The sequence below is a fragment of the Toxorhynchites rutilus genome, chromosome 1 (genome assembly GCF_029784135.1).
Source record: "Toxorhynchites rutilus septentrionalis strain SRP chromosome 1, ASM2978413v1, whole genome shotgun sequence".
Taxonomy (NCBI): Eukaryota; Metazoa; Arthropoda; class Insecta; order Diptera; family Culicidae; genus Toxorhynchites; species Toxorhynchites rutilus.
The window spans coordinates 130,134,221-130,147,322 of record NC_073744.1 but is presented as its reverse complement, the minus strand read 5'-3'; the positions used below and the strand labels follow the sequence as shown (position 1 = coordinate 130,147,322).

At 41.5% G+C, this 13,102-nt stretch overlaps 1 protein-coding gene across 9 annotated transcripts in view; it reads left to right on the top strand.

Annotated features, from left to right (window-relative positions):
* Positions 1 to 13,102, top strand: part of LOC129761984 (protein retinal degeneration B) — a 134,551-nt gene that overhangs the window by 113,829 nt on the left and 7,620 nt on the right. For 7 of the 9 annotated variants that reach the window (XM_055759887.1, XM_055759883.1, XM_055759886.1 and 4 more), the window contains 4 exons: positions 106 to 181; positions 514 to 2,714; positions 6,849 to 7,021; positions 7,468 to 7,807. In XM_055759887.1, the coding sequence (XP_055615862.1) occupies positions 106 to 181; positions 514 to 2,714; positions 6,849 to 7,021; positions 7,468 to 7,537 (2,520 nt within the window). In that variant the 3' untranslated portion in view covers positions 7,538 to 7,807. The other 2 variants (XM_055759889.1, XM_055759890.1) reach the window with 2 other exon arrangements.

The following is a 13,102-nucleotide window of genomic DNA, read 5'->3' as shown; positions in this document are numbered from 1 at the left end:
GGTTAATTTTTCTCCTATTTATCACAGAATTATTTTTTGCCTAACTTAATTCGCGCATTATGTTAGAGTAGGACATGAAAAACCACATTTTGTCGTTATTTTCAGGTCGCGAATTGGCGCATGGAAAAGCTGGAGATGGATTCGAAATCCGGCTCTGAAGAGGAGTTCTTCGATTGCCTTGGTAAGTGCTGAACGTTCCCCAACCATTACCATTATCTAAATGTGTTTGTTAAAATGTACAACGGATGCGTTGTGAGTGCGCTTTGATATTTTGAACTTATATTTCCTTTTTTGTTTCTACACCCGCGCACAATCTGTAACCTCTCAACACCATGTCGTGTGTATCGTTTGCATGTGTATATGTTTTTGGCACACAACTACATTCAAGCACGCGGTATGTTCTTTTTTGAGTTGTTATGAAACTTTGTTCTTCTAGAAGTTTGTTTTCGTATAGGATGAGATCTCTGTAGAGGCTCTGCTTTTATCCAGGAAATTCATTTTCTCAATCCACAGGTGAATTGAACGAGCAACATCCATCGCTGGCCAAATGGAGTTCACTGGAACTACTCGCCGAAGAGGAGGACAGCCCACCGCTACCGAACGACAAGTACCAGGAGGATACCATCTTTTCGCACAGTTATCTACAGCGGGTCGCATCCGAGAGGGAGAATCGTCGCCCGACGCTAGGTGCTTCGTCGAGTTTGGATCGAGGATCCGATTCGCCTCCGGGGTCACCTACACTGCCCACTTGCTCTACCACAGTACTGTTGCTGGTGATGCATGCCGGGAGTGTGTTGGACGCAAATTCTGACATGACTGCCAAGAAATCCGATGTGACCACGTTTCGGGGGGCGTTCGAGTCGGTTATGCGACAACACTATCCATCGTTGGTGGGTCACGTGGCGATACGATTGGTTCCTTGCCCATCCGTTTGTACCGATGCGTTGGGTATTCTGTCCAGCCTGAGTCCATACTCGTTCGACGCGTCCCCTTCGACAATTGACATTCCAAATCTGACAGATATACCCATCGGAGCCATTCCTCTGCTGACTACGTGTTCGCCTGACTTTCAGGAAGCTGTCAATCGGTCTATTGCCAGCGCCAATATGGTTTACAACGAGTTCTTGAGGACCGAAGAGGGCAGAGGGTTCAACGGTCAAGTGGCTCTTATTGGGGATTCCATGGCAAGTGTTTTGGCCCACGATGCCTTGGGTAGGGTAAATGTCCGACATGGGAGTGAAGCTTCCGGATTAGATCACATAGTGGACTTCGTTGAAGTGAATGATCTGGACGCTACCAAGCTGTTGACGGCTCCTTCCCCACGACGGAGGTCTTCCTCAACCAGTGAATCAAGACTTCCAAAGTTTGAATTTGAAGTGGGGGATTTCTTCATGTTCGGTAGTCCTCTGGCTATTATACTGGCAGCTCGCAGGCTGAGTGACAGTCGCAACGGTACCAACAAACCTGCCTGCTCCCAAATCTACAACCTATTCCATCCGACCGATCCGGTTGCAGCCCGTCTCGAACCTCTTCTGAGCGCGCGCTTCTCATTGCTTCCACCGGTTAACATTCCCCGCTATGCAAAGTATCCACTAGGTAACGGTCAACCATACCACCTGCTGGAGCTGATACAATCTTTCCCGCATATATTCAGCGATGGGCCACCTCCGAGACGACTCTCGGACACCTCGATCCAAAGCGCCGCCTCCGGAATGATCGATAACGTTCCGCTAACGACCATCAATCAGCTTCAGCAGCGTTGGTGGGGTTCCAAGCGGTTAGACTACGCTCTCTATTGTCCCGACGGATTGAGTAACTTCCCAGCTCACGCCCTCCCACATCTGTTCCACGCAAGCTACTGGGAGTCCAGCGATGTGATTGCTTTCATTCTCCGTCGCATCGGACGATTCGATAATCTTACTCTGGTGGGATCCGATGATAAGGAGGTGTCGTCCTTCCGCCCGGCACAGGCACGAGAAAAGTGGAACAGGAAGCGAACTTCGGTGAAGCTGAAAAACGTTACCGCCAACCACAGGGCGAACGATGTGATCGTGCGGGAAGGAGAGCCCCAGAAGATAGTGGCGCGGTTTATGTACGGCCCACTAGACGTTATCACGTTGGCCGGCGAGAGAGTTGACATCCACGTGATGAGAGACCCACCGGGTGGTGAGTGGAGTCTCCTTTCCACCGAAACCAGCGACAAGAATGGTCGAGTCACCTATGTTCTACCCGAAGAGCAATCGCTCGGCTATGGTATCTATCCTGTTAAAATGGTTGTGCGAGGTGATCATACCTCGGTCGATTTCTACCTGGCTGTGGTTCCACCGAAAACCGAGTGTATTGTGTTCAGCATAGATGGATCGTTCACTGCATCGGTTTCGGTGACGGGAAAAGATCCCAAGGTTCGGGCTGGCGCCGTCGATATTTGCCGTCACTGGCAGGAGCTGGGCTATCTGTTGGTATACATCACCGGTAGGCCAGATATGCAACAGCAACGGGTACTTTCCTGGCTGAGCCAGCATAATTTCCCTCACGGGCTAGTTTCGTTTGCCGATGGGTTTTCAACGGACCCTCTGGGTCACAAATCCGCCTATTTGAATAACTTGATACAGAACCATGGAGTGATTGTTCACCTCGCCTACGGTAGCAGCAAAGATATTAGTGTGTATACGAGCATCGGATTGAAACCAAAGCAGATATTTATTGTAGGCAAGGTAAGTGTTCTGAGGATACTAATTGACGTTGGACTACGTCTAACCTTTTGATATTTTGATATATATACTTTTCAATGTTTCGGGTGGAAAAAGTGAAAAATTCGAACTTAAAGTTTTATGTTCTTTATACAGTCATTCCATGCCTAACCGATATAGTGGTTCTCAGATTTTCGTGAAAATTTGTAGTTTTGTTCCTTATCGTAAAACATTAGACCAGACCATTTTTTTTTCATTTTTCCAAAAATTACATTTTTTTAATTCTTAACTTTTGAAATACTGTACCGATTCAGATCGACATATCAAATTAAAGCCAATTAGCTGTTCTTTTTTTTAAAAAAACACTACAATCCAAAAAAAAATATAGGAGGTTGTGTTCAAGACACGACCGCACTGTTGACGTAGAACTACGCTGTGGTTTAATTCAAGTCGCTTATTTATAACTGCGGATATTATGTTATAATGCTACGAAAATTTTAAAATAACCATTCTACCGGTTTGGTCGCCTGAAATGTTTTTTATTGTAGAATCATTTGACAATAATTGTTTGATGATTCATTCTTGTGTTCGCAGAACAATACATGCTCGAGATAAGCGCAGTTGTCATCCTTAGTGGAGAAAATTTTGCTACTGCGGAACGGCATTTACTTTCTTGGTGACTAAATAAACGAAATAAACTCTATCTGCTAATCTCAACAACCTCGGAAAAAGTAGCACTGCTTCATCATGATCAAGATTAGCGCAAATGCAATCCTAGTTGAAGCAGTTTTGCGATTGGCACGCGAGCCCAAACAAATTAATAACTTAATATAACTTTTTGTAAAACTTGGTATTCCCTAAATCATTTTTTGGTGCACAACCTTAACACCTGCTTCACCATAGCGTCAGTTCAATGCATTGATGACAGAAAACAAACAATGTTAACTAATGTTAACTTTTGGATCAAAAAGTCAAAAAAACCAATGTTAACTTTTGGATCAAAAGCTCAAAATCTCGTTCTCCGGTGTAACGCTTTCGTTTTCGAAACTTTCAACTTACCCCCCAGTATAGAAATGAGAGAAGTAGTCCCACGTCAAAAAATCGAGGGGTTGTATCCGAGACACGACCACTTAGGACGCAGGACAACGCAATTTTTTTTTAAATTTGTTGTCATTTCGGATATAATTTGCAAATGCGTCGAAAATTCATAAATAACTCTTTACTAAAATTGTCCGGGGACCCTGAAAAGGTTTAATGGCTTGCGTGCTTTGTAGAATCATTTCGAGAAGCAACGATTCTTTCTTGCCTTTGCGAGAACTGCGAGAACAATGCACTAATTGGTCATATGTCGCAAATTTGTTTCTTTATATCAGTGTACGCATTGCACTGACTACTTAACAAGAGGCATCTTCCGTGCATCGCCATTCAACAAGCATCAAACACGCGTCTAACAGATGCACACAGTTGCAGCGATAAACTTGAAGTGAAATATTCTCTAGCGTTCACAGCTCGAAAGGAAACATAAAACTCAAAACGAGCAGAATAAGCGATCTTTGTTGTTTCGGGCACAGAAAGATTCTGAGAATTTTCCTCAGAGGAGATGCAATACTTATACGCTAGCGACAGCATACTTACTTCGCAAATATTCTCTTTTGGCTATCCCCCTTCGTTGTTTCTATTCTTCTTCTTCTTCTTCTTCTTCTTTTCTTTTGTTTACGGATACTTTAAATCCAACGACTCATTCGTCTCCGACTGTTTCTATTCTAGCGGCTACATAAGTTGCTCGTTATTGACAGCTCTGTTTGGGAAAGCACACAAATGGACAGAACAAATGAATGGGGAAATGGAAATGCTTCCAACTTTCATCTATTGAAACCATATACAGACTATGGGATTGTAATGTATAGCATATCAAATAAATCTTGGAAATTTTTCGATTCGATTGGTATGCAAATCGTTAAAATCCGTTCGCGGCAAAAATAGTTATTAACATTAACTATATTTCATAAAAACGCGACCTGTTTTCTGATTTGGCACCCTTAATGTAAGACGTAGTCCTACGTCAAAAATGGCTAAAAAAACATAACAAAATACACAATCAACTTTATTACCAAACAAAAGAAGGCTTAATCAAATAATATAGATTAATACTGTTGCTTAATTTATCAGTGTACTGTATTTACAACTAACTTTATTACCAAACATAAGAAGGCTTAATCAAATAAAATAGATTAATACTGTTGCTTAATTTACCAGTGTACTGTAGTTTTTTACGCTAACATTGTCTCTTAAATTCTTCCACGGATTCGCACATCGGAAGAAAAACACTTTCTTTCCATGGTTTCTAACTATATTTTCACTAAAATTGCATTTGCATTTTTGATTTGTTAAATGACGACTATACGCGTCAAAAGCATGGAGAATAAAGATGGCTACTTTTAATCAAGGCGCCTCTATATGTACCAGGTGAAACAATCATATGAAATGCACTTTCAGCCATATTGGAATTGCTGTCGGTATTGTTTACAAACAGCATCCGAACGCTGCCGGCGGCTCTCTACAAACTGCTACGATTCTTATTCGAACGATGCCTACTATGTTCGGATTACGAGAATTTATGTGAAACAGACGGGATGATATTGTAGAATTTCATTCTCATTTCCACTACTCTCGCATGTGGAAATGCAAAAATAGCGTATCCTAGCAATAACAAAACAAACAACCCCGCTCCACAAACCGTAATACCCTTCTTAATGAAGTGATGATGTTGCTTCATCTGTTATACATTGATATAAACGCCTTGCTTTTAATCTTCTCGTGCCGCTGCAGTTTTGTCGCTGTCAAGATGGTACTGCATACCAAGGCGCGTAGAAGTATATCCTAAGGTGGGTCAACTTGCTAAAACCACTCTTCAGCCATCTTGGAAGTCTACCCTTAGAAAAATCCTCGGTCGAAAACTACTAAATACATTTGGTAATGCAAAATTAGTAGAATGTACAAATTTTTTGTACATATTGTCAACAAACCCGCATCCCTACCAGAGATTAGTATATTTTACTCGATAACATTAGTAAGCTTGGATATTGTCATATCTGAAAATTGGTGAAAAAAGCGCGTATTAACCATTTTCATTGTTCCCATAAGGCAATACGGAGGTATAATAAGAATATAATTCTGATACGTGCATTTTCGGCGAGAAAATGTAGCCGATATTGGGCTTCCGAATCATGGTTCTGCTTGACATATGTGTTTATTAGTACGGTCGAAAATGACTATAGATTGGTAGTATTTACCAAAAAATTCGTTATATTTACTAATTATTTCTCTCAGTGTACTGTGTTTTGTTTGTAAACAAAACACAATACGCTTGTGCCGGAGCTCGCTCGTGATCAGTCTATCTCTTTCACACTTCAAGCAAGTAATTCCCCTTCTGCTTTCTTCCGTACTGTTTTCATATACCGCTCCCCTAACCAACTTAGTGACGAAACGGCCTCACCTTAGGATATACTTCTAGGCGCCTTGCTGCATACAGCGATGTGTTGTTAAATTCAGCAGGTTGCATTTGTTAATGCACTGAGAAAAATTTATTCGTGTCGAACGACACGAAAAAATAGAAAAAAAAATCTTTTTATATGTGGTTTCACAATATTTACTCGTCTCTTTTTAATGACACTTCTTTCAAAAATATAACATTCAAGGTTAATAATAAAAAGGAGAAAAGCAGAAGATACAAAATTCAGTTGCACTTTAGCCTATAATGAGCTAATGACGTGGAGAATTTATTTGGAAATTTGGTCACTGTGTCCATTGTTCGCCCCGCTCAGTGAAAACATTCTGTACAATGACAGATGCGGAAGATCAATAGAATAAGTAGCATCGAGAGTAATAGATGTATACGTTGTCCGTTCTGTGGTTTGAAATTTCACCTAGTCATCCAGCTTACAATCAGTCGACGGCGGCGGCGATGGTGTCCATCATCATCAGCATCAAGATATGTCCTCTGAATTAAAAGTTTAAGTACGAAACACGAATAAATCAAACCAAGATGAAGAGTAACCAAAAGGAAGTGAAAAGGTGTAGTCCCACGTCTTTCAGATAATGTCCCCGACATTACCCAAACGTCTTTTAATATTTTGAAACCCATTTGATCCGTTTCAGGTGAGCAAGAAACATCAACTATTGGCGACACCACTAACGGAAGGCTATGCTTCTCACCTGAGTTCCTTGATAGCTCCAGGAGGTTCCCGGCCAGCCCAAGGCAATGCCCGCATGGTCATACCAAGGGGCTGCTTTAATCTTCCCGGCCAAAACCAGTCCATTCGCAGGAGAAGGTTCGTTCCGAGCTAATTCTAATGACCAGCACTTTACATCGTCGTTTCAAAGCAACCAACGCACGTATGTTTGTTTGTATCCCACCCTCAACAAATGCTGTTGAAGCAACAAATCAAAACGCTACTGTGCCCTTCCGTGTCCTCTTATGTGTGTAGTAGAAGTACCCATAGCCCACAGGAACAACAGAACCTACAAAAACAATAGAATTTGTGATTCCGTCACACAGCCAATCACAGACAACAAACATCAGCTAGCTATAGTAACAATACTTGTACACATCACATAGTCCATGCATCGTGTGTAGTAGTGCTTCCCTAGGTTTGCGTATGTTATGCGGCACTAAATATGTTCAACCCCAATCCATCCGTGACAAACCCTAATATCAAATGATATCACAAACACGTCTAAATACAATCCAATCCTTTACGTCTTAACTTTCGTACAGCAATAATGACGCGGGGATATCATCGCCGGTGCGCAGCGGATTTCTCAAACGGAAAACATATCTCCACTAAAATGTGTTGTACTGTGCTTAGTTAGTAGCACTTGTTAACATCCTAAACCGATCGCTTTCTGCTTCCGGAAACAATAACAGTACTACTGCCATTGTTAGCTGTTGGAAAGGGCTGAGCATCTGAGGAAAACCTTAAACCAAGAAACACACTGACTGCTGCAAACGACGAGCATGATGTAAATTCTTCTCTTACAACGTCTGTTACTGCTATCTCTTCTATCATCACTTTACCGCGTACTGAAGTAAAACAATGGTTGGATTCTGTCACTTGGTGAGTACAATTTTCTAATTGAATTCTTTACCAGTTAAAGGCCGGTTTAGAGTACCCGTGAATGTGAACTTGAACAGGCGTGGAATAGGACGAGCATTTCACGGTGAACTACATTGCGAACAAACAACTCAAAAAATAGTGGTGAATAGAATGATTTTGTTCACGTTCACGTTCATTTTAAAAGTTCGACAGTGAACGTGAAGTAAATAAACATCGATCTTCAATAAAATAATTCGGATAAAATATACAGTTGTTGACGAACCAACCCAAACCAAGGAAGTTTTTTAACCCGCGCAGAGATCCGATTGATTGAAATAGCATCCATATCAAAATTTTCATTGAAAACTTGAGAATTGCTAAACATATCCTTTTACAGTTCGCGGTGGAATAATTTTCAGAATGCCTTGGGACATTCGAACGTGAACATGAACGTGGAAATATTTTGACGTCTGCATTCACCACTGTTTTCAAGTTCACGTTCACCGAAGTCGGTGAACTATGGTTCACCAACATCTCGATTGCACGGTGGAAATTCAGAATTGTTGTGAAATATTGAATTAATTCATTTTTATCAATATGAATTGTGTTTGAACATGTTTTTCAACTAGAAAATGTTTCTTCCTATCATTTCAAGATATTTTCCTCGCGTTTTATAAATGGACTGATGAATTATTAACAAAAAAGACGGGTGGGTAATGTCGGGGACATAACCGGAGTGACGTAGGACTATACAAAGGGGACAGCTTTTGTTAAATATATATTTCAAATATATTGTTTTATTTTCTTCTCCTACGTGAATACCTACCTATCTACCTGAAAAATTGATTAGTTTACTGTTTAATCACTCGATATCCCCATCTTGTTCGGTTAAACCTTCCTGTTTAGCTTTTGCGTTTGCCACTCGCCACAGCTTTCACAGTTGGAAAATTTCTTCCCATCCAGCTTGTGACATGTTGGTCAGTAAATTAAATTTAATGCGACGTGCCGGAGAAACACTCAGTGTCACATTTGAGGCGATTTAAACCTGTAATTGAACATTTCCGATGACAGTGGTACAGTGTCGACTTTCAATGTGGGGTCATAATTCGGACCCCGAACTCTATGTTTACAAAAATGTCGCATTACAGATCCATCCAATTAGTTCAATGTCGAGCTAAATATAAATTACTGTACTTTCAATCTAGAAGCAAATTAAGAATTGGTGAAAATTGGATAATCGGGAAAGTCCCCAACCATCAATAAGCTCAGAACAACTGCCAAATTCACATACTCATCATATCCTGGCAAACAAATTATAAAAAAATCAATTTGTGTTTTATTATTATTTTGGATATTATTTTAGAATGCATTGAACTGTATTCCGTAAACTCTTTTTTGAAAGGTTTAATGGCCCTGATAAGCGCCGTGTTTTATGGAATGGTTCCAATTTAGAAAACTTAGTACTCGTGGTTTAAAAAAAAACCATTTCGAACGCCCTCGATGCCGCCTTGTTCTGGATTTGCCGCCAAAGCAGTTTGTATAAAGAACAAACTTTTTTCTTTTGCTACCTGATGCCGTTTTGCGATTGCGTTTGCCACTCGCCACTCGCTGCAACTGCCTGTTGTCTTGATGTCCACTGAACCGAATGTGTTCTGTTCCGAATGCGGGTTTTCTTATCGTCGCGAGCAGCTTTGCCAGCTAACTCGATCACTTCGGCGGCCGAAGCTATATAACGCCGGCTAGGTGGACTGGTACACTGGTACTAACGCGCTCGGCCTAGCTACCCTTGCGGGGAACTCCAGATCAGCACGGTTCGAGCGGGATTTTGCCTTTCCCTTCACTTTTCCTCCTTTACCATGTCCAGGCATGGCTGCTTGGGTTGGTTTGTTGATGTGTTGTGATGCGAACCGATGTGGTGTACGGTTTGGATGAGAATGATCCTTACGGCAGCGGAGCGGGGATTTTTAAGCTGACTGGCTGGCTCGAGAATTACGCATGTGTGAGACTGCGACCAATGTTTCCCTCATTTTTTTCTTTTTCCTTTCCAATCGTGCTTCATTCTATTTCGCTGCTGCTCTGGTTGCCCGTTTTGGTCGGTACGATTTGAGGAGTACAAAATGGACCAATCAAAAATGGGCACATAGTGCATTAGGACAATGCTTGATATTTCACAATTATTCAATTATTTATCTCAAGAAAAATGAAATGTTATTCGTTATGATAGATGCGTAGATATATTTCCTATCAATTGATGCAAAAACCTTTGCGATCTATTGAGAAATGCTCGAGTTATAAGCGTTCCAAATCTTGCATTTTTTCCTACTTGTTCAGTGCCTAGATTTCCATTTCACCCCCTATATCTTCCGGTTAGACGTAGTCCTACGTCAAAAGTGTCCGCGTTCACGTTCACGGGAACTCTAAATCTACCTTAACGGATGTGTAGCTCATGGGAAGCATTTGTATTCCCCTTTATTCCGCGCGGCGAGTGACGTGAGATTGCAAAGTTTACTACTTTATTCTTGAAGCCACTTTACTTTTTAGCTCCTATTTGACGCTCGAGTCGATAACGAATGGGGACACGACTTCAAATCTCACCTAGTGACGAACTATAGTCACGCCATTCGCCTACGGGAATGCAGTCACTTGAGCCATCTCACGTCATTCGCCGCGTAGAATAAGGGGGATTATTTAATATTGCTAAACCGCAACCATATAAGCTTGTATTTACGATAATCAAGACACGTTCCAAACCCTGTTAGTTTTGAAATATTGCAATCAGGCGTGAAACGTTGCACGCAAACAGAGGTGGGTATCTGTACTAAACGAAGGGCATGAAAAGTCAGGAATAATTTGACGGCGAAATCAAGTGCTTAATGACTGTATTATTTGATGAAATTGTAATGAGTTTTTGTAAATGATAAAACTGACGTTCTGGAAGATTTTCAACATCCTCCAGGACTGGTTATTCAAAATGCAAGGGGCAGAAATGAATACACCTGAATACTTTAGATCGAAAAAGTCGACAGAATTCTTCAAAAATATCTTGTTCGGCGAGCAATCTGCCTTTGTGTCAAGAAAAGTCATTTTTTATCACCACAGGTACAATGAACAAGGAACCTTACCAGGTTGACTGCATGCAAGAACGGTAGCTTTTTTTTTTTTTATTAATTCGTTTATTTTTGCAGGCTCAGTAACTTAAGTTTAAAGGAGCCGAATTCTTAAATATAATTTTAAAACTATATATATAAACAATTTTCTTACATCTATGGTTAGTAAGGTGGAAAACCGATTACTCGCGGTGTACTCGAGTTTAGAAGGGTGACATATTTTTAGGAGAAGGATGGGGTATAAGAAAACTGTAACAATGTTAATGAACACTCAATTCTTAAATCTGTTTGTATATCTATAGTGTTTTTACATTTCAACTTATTATACTTTTTATAGCAAGGGGACGAATTACCCGCAAAGGAAGGAAAGGAGGGTATAAGGACATAGGGACAATCACACACGAAGATCGATAGCTTTAAGGAAAACATATATATGGGACATGTAATCAAGGTCTAACCGAGCCAACACATCTCTCACCGGCACATTGGGCTGTCTTCCTCGGGCCCGAAGGGAGTTTTCTAAATTCGATCTGGCGACCAGATACACCTCGCACGACCAAACAACGTGGTCGATGTCGCGATAGCCTTGGCCACAAACACAGAGATTGCTGCTGGCAAGATTGAAACGAAAGAGTAGTGCATCTAAAGAACAGTGATTGGACATGAGTCGGGAGAAGGTGCGAATAAAGTCCCGACTCAATTCCAGACTTTTGAACCACGGATTGAGGCTAACCTTAGGGATAATCGAGTGAAACCAACGGCCCAATTCATCTTCATTCCACTTGCGTTGCCAGTTAGCGATGGTTTTTTTGCGGACTAAAGAATAAAATTCATTGAAGGCGATTTGACGCTGATAAATATCGCCTTCAATTGCACCTACCTTTGCTAATGAGTCAGCCCTCTCATTACCCGGAATTGAGCAATGAGAAGGGACCCAGACAAAGGTAATGACGTAACAGCGTCTGGTTAAAGCACTCAAAATTTCACGTATTCTCTCAAGGAAGTACGGCGAGTGCTTTTCCGGCCTCACTGAACGGATAGCTTCGACAGAACTAAGACTATCCGTTACAATGTAATAGTGTTCAACAGGTCGTGAGGCGACGCTGTCCAGCGCCCAATGAATTGCTGCCAATTCAGCAATATACACTGAGCAAGGATTCTGAAGACTGTGTGAGGTGCTAAAAAATTCGTTGAACACTCCAAATCCTGTGGACTCGTTTATAGTGGACCCATCAGTAAAGTACATATTATCACAATTGATACCCCCATACTTTTCATCGAAGATCGTTGGAGCGATCCTCGATCGTTGGTAATCTGAATATCCATGGATATCTTGCTTCATGGACAGATCAAAATTCACAGAGGAATTGATGTAGTCAGGGAAACAAACACGGTTGGGAATATACGAAGAAGGATCAACCTGCATGGAGATGAATTCATGATATGAACTCATGAATCCGGAGTGAAAATTTAGCTCGATCAGCTGCTCAAAATTTCCGATCACCAATGGGTTCATGACCTTACACCGGATGAAGAACCGAAGAGATAATAATTTGAAGCGATCTTTTAGTGGGAGTAGGCCTGCCAAAACCTCGAGACTCATGGTATGCGTTGAGGGCATACATCCCAACGCGATACGGAGACAAAGATACTGAATTCGCTCGAGTTTAATGAGGTGTGTTTTGGCAGCTGATTGAAAACAGAAACTGCCATACTCCATCACTGAGAGAATAGTTGTTCGATACAACATTATAAGATCTTCGGGATGGGCTCCCCACCAGGTGCCGGTAATTGTACGGAGAAAGTTTATTCTTTGTTGGCATTTTTTACTCAGATACCTAATATGGGCCCCCCAAGTACATTTGGAGTCGAACCAGACCCCAAGATACTTGAATGACATAGCATGAGTGATCGGTTTACCCAAAAGTTGAAGCTTTGGTTTTGCTGGTCTATGCTTCCTAGAAAAAACCACCATCTCTGTTTTCTCCGTGGAGAATTCGATCCCTAGCCCAATGGCCCAGGTTGAAAAATTGTTCAAAGTATCTTGTAAGGGTCCTTGCAGGTCGGATTCGTTTGATCCTACGACAGACACCACTCCATCATCTGCAAGTTGTCTTAGGCTGCAATTTTGTGTAAGGCAATTGTCGATGTCGCTTACATAGAAGTTGTACAAAAGGGGGCTTAAACATGAGCCCTGGGGGAGGCCCAT